At 36.0% G+C, this 7240-nt stretch overlaps 1 protein-coding gene across 1 annotated transcript in view; it reads right to left on the minus strand.

The window, feature by feature from the left end:
• Window positions 1–3726: 3726 nt before the first annotated feature.
• Window positions 3727–7240, minus strand: part of LOC107661997 (kelch-like protein 4) — a 30240-nt gene continuing 26726 nt past the window's right edge. Inside the window, exons 6-9 of the mRNA XM_016451832.1 lie at window positions 6576–6788; window positions 6254–6440; window positions 5876–6100; window positions 3727–3893 (exon numbers count right to left, since the gene is read on the minus strand). Of these exons, the coding sequence (XP_016307318.1) occupies window positions 3727–3893; window positions 5876–6100; window positions 6254–6440; window positions 6576–6788 (792 nt within the window). The remainder of the gene's footprint in view (window positions 3894–5875; window positions 6101–6253; window positions 6441–6575; window positions 6789–7240) is intronic.

The raw sequence follows: 7240 nt of genomic DNA on the forward strand, positions 1-7240 counted from the left end.
TAACATTTTACTGGGACATTTTTTTTTTTGATAGAAATGAAAATACAGTAATATACAGGTATATTGCTTATAACTAGCTTATTTTGAATTAAATTTTGCAAAGTTAATTCTTCATACTCATAGTTTACTTCACATTTAAATGTTTCTTGAGCAGCAAATCAGCATATTAGAATGATTTCTGAAAATCATGTGACACTGAAGACTGGAGTAATGATGCTGAAAATTCAGCATTTAAAAAATATATACATTTAAATAGAAGTCATTTTAAATTGTAATAATTCACAAATATTACTGTATTTTTTATCAATTAAATGCAGCCTTAGTGAGTTTTCAATTTTAATTACAAACTTTAGGCTGTATTTCAGATCATCACCAGCAGTCTATCACCACATTACGGAATTACTGTGGCTTCCTACAACATTCCTCAATGACAAGGTAACAGTGATTTCACAGTGAAGTAAAGTGTGTCCAAATTTGCAAATAAACATGCAAATTGTAGTACTTGGCACCCATAACTATGTGCCAAGACTCGCAGCCTGCTTTCTGTTGAGTGTTGGTGTTTTTATCATCAGGTGTTGGATTTTTCTTCCCAGATGCTGTGCCGTGGCAGCTTACCTCTCCACACAATCAGAGAGACGTGAACAATGGCTTGAAGCTGGTGCATCATGTCCTCCGACTGCATACAAGAAACTGTTATATGTGGCCACGCCCACTCCTCCTCTCCTCTTTGACATGGGTGCACACATACTCCATTTATTGATGTGGGGATCAAAACATTCCATCGATCGCAGACAGGAGCTTCCATCACGACCGCCGACAGCAAACAACCTGTAAATACATAAAGGTTTTACTTGAAGTTGGCAAGAAATATTTCAGAATGAAACAGGATGTTTGAAGACTTGACTGTATACACTGGGGTAATTTTGATCAGGAAAGTGGGCATGTGCCTTCGCTGGACCGACCATAAAATATTGTGTGTGTATGTTTTAAGCCTTATTTTTAGCTAAAGTAGCAAACGTTTATAATACCATTTCTGCAGATTTTATTGGTAATTTGAAATATGTTATAGAAACATTTTATTAAAACAATATTTTTTTGGAGATAAACAAATAAACTGTTTTCCTATTAAACTACCTGTACTTGTATACCCATTATTTAGACAAAAAAAAAGCTGGCAAGAGCCATTGCCAGGATGGCTGCTGAGAGAACTATCTTTGGCCAGCCCTGAATGAGTTTACATTCAATTATAGAGCACTTATCTCCTCCTGCATCAGCACAGGCACCAGTATCACAAATTAACTTTTTTGTTGAGAGGCATTATTTTCCCCCTGAAATTGAGATTGATAAAGTGGCATGAAATCCAAATTTACCTTAATGTGTGTTACTGGTCTTATTGTGAACAATTTATCTGTTAATTTTACTTATTTATGTATTGGCTTGGGATCTTTAAGCAAAGTGTTATAACGTGCTCCTGTGATATGTTTACTTGACGTCTATGATATATGCAAGGCCATGCTGCAGTTAAGCAACATGCATTGAGATCCTGTATGCACCACTCACATGTCAGCCAGTCAACAATTTATAAATAAAAGACCTGCTTTATTTTTTTTTCCTTCTTGTTCATTTTTCTGTTTCACTTAAATATGTCACAATACAGTAGTAAAGTCAGTAACAACTTGTGTTTATAAAAATATATAAAACATGTTTAAACACACTCACAATAAGACCAGTGACATGCATTTAATTGATTATTTTTGTATTATGTTGTGTTTAAACTACTCACTTTCCTTCCTGAAAAGAGAATTATACTGCTAAAATTAAATATTTGTGAAATGCCGTCTATTTTAACAGTGGGTTTGCAGACTCCTGGAGGTCCAAGGAGTATTGTAAATATATAAAATGTCTCAAAAATATTAAAAATGTGTTTTTAAAGATTATGGACAAAAGAATTAACTTCTATAATCTGATAGAAACGAGCATAATACAATAATGTTTGTCAATGGAAGAAATTTTACAGTGTTACCAAGAATTTCAAGAATGTTTAGCTCCTCAGATTTTGCTGAGAGTCTTGGCGAGGGGTCTCTGGGTCAGAAGCGTCTGAGCCTGACAACCCCTCTCCTACAGAAATTCAAAAAGATACCTATGATATGCCCTGTTGAAAAGACTGATCAATTAATCACTTGGAGAAGTAGGACACTGGGCTCTAGAGGTAGCTTGAAGGGTTACAGAAATGCCCCATGAGTCATCAGTCAATGTTCGGCTAGATTCAAACCCAGCCTCCGTTTTCTTGGACAGAGCTAACAGCAGCTCGCCTGCCACTCATGTGACTTTAATGTAAAAGACACCAGAGGGTCTTTGGTCTCAGAGCCTAGTAACTCCCATCTGGCTGTACAGGGTTACGCTGTATATTGGATCCAGTACCTAATTCAGACCTCATCATGAGGAGAATCCATGGTGGAAAGCCAATCAGCCACAGTGCACTGCACATACTGCTGTTGATAGAAAAGTCTTTTTTCTTTTTCAAAAATTACAAATATTTTTTTCTTAAAACTATATAGAAATTCAAGATCTTTACATATTGCAATAAAACAGATGTAATATAGTGCAGTATCCCTTTAACAAACCTAAAGTCCCCCTGCAGTCACTAATTTGGGGATTTTTAATAATGATACATATTTAAATGATTTTTCCTGTGAAAAAAATCCTTCATGGTTTAAAATGGCTTTAATGTAACTTTACATCCTTATCTCATATTCAACCATGACTATGCAAATGAATACCCACCTCCACTCAATCACACCAGACCTGCTCCACGATCACTCAGTTAACTGAAGTAGTAAACGCTACACAACAGGCAAGTGTGTGTATTACAACAGGCAGGGAGACGATGTGAGATCCACCAATCAGGGTGTTTCCCAAATCTCAATTTTTTTAAATGGTTAAAGTTAATGGAGAACATCTCGTGTTCTGAGTCCTCGGCGCCTTTGAATTCAGCCATATATATGTTTGAACCAGAAACTGATTCCGAAGAAGAAGAGGAAGAGCAAATTTTATCTACAAGTTGATGTATCAGAATGGTAATGCATTTTATACATCGCTCTCTATAACTTCGGATACATCACTGTAATTGATATCATTAGCCTCTGGCTTGACTATGTTATCAAACTGCTAATAATTTGTGGCTAATGTTGCACAAATGTGACATGCTAGTGATATGAAAAGCTCCATCCCACAGGTTGGCAGGATTGTTTGTGACGGTAGGAAACAGGCTGTTTCAAACAGCATTTTTGAGACTGTCTTTGGTGAACTGCAGTTTTAAGGAGAAAATGCTCAGTAATGGTGTTTGCACATGGTTTGTCTTTAATCATATTAAAAACACCAGACAGACATGTAAACAACTTTGAAAACTTGATTTTCACAACAGGAGGTATTTAATTCTTGTAGATTTTTCAGTTATTTTGTAAAGAACAGCAGTTTTCTCCGTTAATTTTTTCTGGTGTGATTGAGTGGAGGTGGAGACTAATTTGCATATTCATAGTTCTGCGCATACTAAATGAGGCAAGGATGTGGAGCGATTTTTCCGCAATGAACTCTGTCGAATTGCTTTGTGCCTCTATTGTACATTGCTTCGGATAACAGCGTCTACTAAATACATAAATGTAAATGTTTTACAATTGTATCATAACTCAACAATGCTACAAAAGAAAATAAGACAAAATTAATTCCTTACTTTCCATTGAGAGCAGTGACCCCGACTGTGCTGCGTGGTGTGGACATACTGGCCACATAATTCCACTGCCTCGCCTGGGGGTCCCACCTTTCTACTGTGTTCAAATAGCTCCATCCGTCATGGCCTCCCACTGCATACATGGGCCCCTCTAGCACAGCAATTCCTTTTTGAACAAATAAATGAATAAAACAAAAAGTAAGACTGGGCTCAGCCTTTGGTGGTGCACGCCATACAACAGACAAGCACACAATTCACTAGCAAGTGTCTGTCTTTGTCTTTGTGATGTAGTGAAACGGGCAAATGTCAAAATTGAAATGGTAATACCATGGAGTTAATTTCAATGAACATCAAGAGCTTTTCCTTATTAAGCAGATATCAGTAGCTAAAGACATTCTTCTAGTGCGACCCGAGCTCTAAGACGCTGTGGTAAGCATGAAGTATTCATGGTGCATCTCCCTTCTCCCTTTACAGCAAAGGTCTCTCTTGTTTCTGCACTGTAAAAAATGACCGTGAATTTAACAGTAAAAAAAGACTGTAAAAATGCTACAGTAAAAACCTGTTATATGGTTAACTATAAATCTCTGACTGTCGCTTTTGGGGTTCTAACATATAAATCGTCTCTTGACCAACATTTTGGTTATGATATTGCAGTGCACTTTATAGGTCTCAATGAGCAACCTTTGAGTGCCAGTTTTATGGGATTATTGTACAGTGCATTTTCTCCTCTGAGTTTAAATTAACTGCCATATTTTTTATACATATTTTTACGTGCAGCCCAGATTGCCTTTGTTAATTTATAGACATTCGTTTTGATGTTTGACCATCCGGTTATTTTTATTGTTATTTCTTGAGGCACTGGTATTAAAGCCACACAATTTTTATTATGCCCCCACTGGTTTGCCTTTGGCGCGTTTATCGAAATAGATGCACAGCAATAAGTTTTCTCTTTGTTTTGTAATGAATTCAATTTTCTACTAAATTTAAGTCAGTTTATTTGGTTTTTACATTATTAACTGAAACTCCCTGTTCAAGCTTTGGAGCTTTGCTGGGAAAATTAACATCACTATCAAGTTTTATTATTCATCTTCTTCCGAATCACTTCCTTGTGCTAGTTTTGTCTTCGAAAACTGGACCAGAATGAAAAAAAAAAAGATTATTAGTGTCAACATTATCAGCTTTTAAGTAAGGCACAAAATAACATATAATCTCCCTAATGCACCAAACTTTACACGCAAATTAAGTTTCACACTGTGATTGACTGCTTTTGATAAACTGAGACGCACTGTTAAATTTCCTAGGGCTGTAATTCTGTTCAGCTGCTTTTCAGCGTCTTGTGCCATGAACCGTTTCTAAGAGTGTCAAGAGTCGAAATATTTCAAAACGCCTGCAGAGACATCTGTGATCTGTTCCATTCTGCTCCGTCTAGCTATTGTTGAACCAAAACACATCATGTGTGAACATCAATGAAACTGATATTGTATGGTGCGTGAATATTAATTGAGTCATGCAGACATGGCTTGGTAACCTAGAAAGTAAAGCCAATTAGACAAATAAATTAATAAATATTCATTCATGAACTATGACCTCATAATAGTAAGATTTTTTCATCTTCACCAGCTGATTAGCAACGTATTCCTTTCAGCTAATAAGTTAGGTCTTCTAGGTGAACATGGCTTTGTTAATATTAATGAGCAAATCCTTATAAATTACAGCATACACACTGCCAATATAAATGTGAGGTAGTGCTTTTTAGAAAATTTATGTTTTTGACCTCTATAATATCTTTAATAACATTAACAAACCTAATGCTTAACAAATGATTTGTTAAAATACATTCAAAATATATGAAATGTAGACATCATGAATGTTTGATCAAGATCATTTCGAATGTATTCATATTTGAATGTTTATAAATTACTGATTTATTAATCTATGTAATTTAACTAGTAAGACTTTTAAAGTGTTCATGCATTGAGGGCTGGTGTTGTTTAATGCTGTAGAACAGATAATTAACAACTTCATACCATGTTTGTCACATTTATGCTGTGACAGAAAGAAGCTCATTTAATTACTAAACATTACAGCATAACAATTATTCATTTGTAATAAGATTACACAAACATCTGAAGCATTCATAAAACACACCTAATCCGTGTCTGTGGGTTGACATTGGCGGCATGGTGAACCACACTTTAGTGATTGGGTTGTAGCACTCCACCATGTTAGAAGTCTTGAGTCCATCCCTTCCTCCAACCACGTAGAGTTTGTTATCAATCACTGAAACCCCGAACTGAAGTCTTCGCCCATTCATGATACCAACTTGGATCCATCTGTTTGTGCGAAGGTCGTATTTCTCTATCGTTGTAGACCCTAAGAGTAGACAGAGACTCTAGTTTATTGTTAGTTAAAGAGTTGTATGCTGCTATGTTAATAGCTATTCTACTGTACAAAGTTTCTTTTTATTATGGCAGTAAGAGGTACTGCTATTAGAAAAGTATTAGAAAAAACTAAATAATGGTCCACCTTTAGAGGCGTCCATGCCTCCAACAGCATAAAGCGATCCAACAGTGGATTTCCGTGGTTTGGTTCTTGGGCTCTGTAGCATGGGACGGCGTTCTGGCAAAAGATGGTACTTCATGGCTTCCATCAGGAGCTTCTGGCATTCCAGGTCTTCTGAAAACATCTTATTGTTTTCCAGATCAGCAAGAAGCTAAATAAAAACAAACAGTGCATTAACATCAACAGAAGAATTATTTAAATATGAGGTCACCAGGAAGTTTTTTTAGTGATTATATTAAATTGTAATAAAATGACCAAGAGTCTCATATGAATGCTATTGGCAAACCTGTGGTGGTAAAAGGGGAAGTCGAATATACGCCAGCAACACTCCCAGATCCCGTTGTCGGTGCTGCACATCATAGCGAACCCACATCATCAGTGCTTGGAAAATCGTTTCTTCATCTGGAACGTTGATGTCATCGCTGGCCAAAAGCTTGACAATTTCTGTTGTGGGCAGCAAGAGGAACTCCTGATTCTGAATGACCTCTAGAAAATGTTCCTGAAATATTAAGCAATTTTGTTTAGTTATATTATAAATCTGTGTGCTGCACTGTAAAGAGACATTAACAGTAAGTCCTAAAATTAATGTTAAAAGCCAAATTATTTTTATATTTATATAAATATGTTATATTTTATTATGGTAAATGTATATATGTTTTCTTGCTGTGTCCAATGAAGTAATTCGGTTGTTGCAAGTCAGAAACAACAAATGGTGCTAATAGACGCTCGCAGTATGCTGTAGCACTACCAAAAAAATCATGATCCTAACCTAAAGTGACAAAACATCCTCTTTTTCCCAGACATGTCCTGGTCACGATTTCTAAATGGCCTTTTTTGGGCTTTGTTTTCCTATGTTTTCATACCTGAAGGTAATGACTGATAAGTATTTAATTAAGAAACCACAACTAGATCCTAGTGAACTGGCAAATTACAGACCCATTTCAAATCTTC

The sequence above is a fragment of the Sinocyclocheilus anshuiensis genome, unplaced genomic scaffold, assembly GCF_001515605.1.
Source record: "Sinocyclocheilus anshuiensis isolate Anshui unplaced genomic scaffold, SAMN03320099.WGS_v1.1 scaffold535, whole genome shotgun sequence".
In the NCBI taxonomy this organism is placed as follows: Eukaryota; Metazoa; Chordata; class Actinopteri; order Cypriniformes; family Cyprinidae; genus Sinocyclocheilus; species Sinocyclocheilus anshuiensis.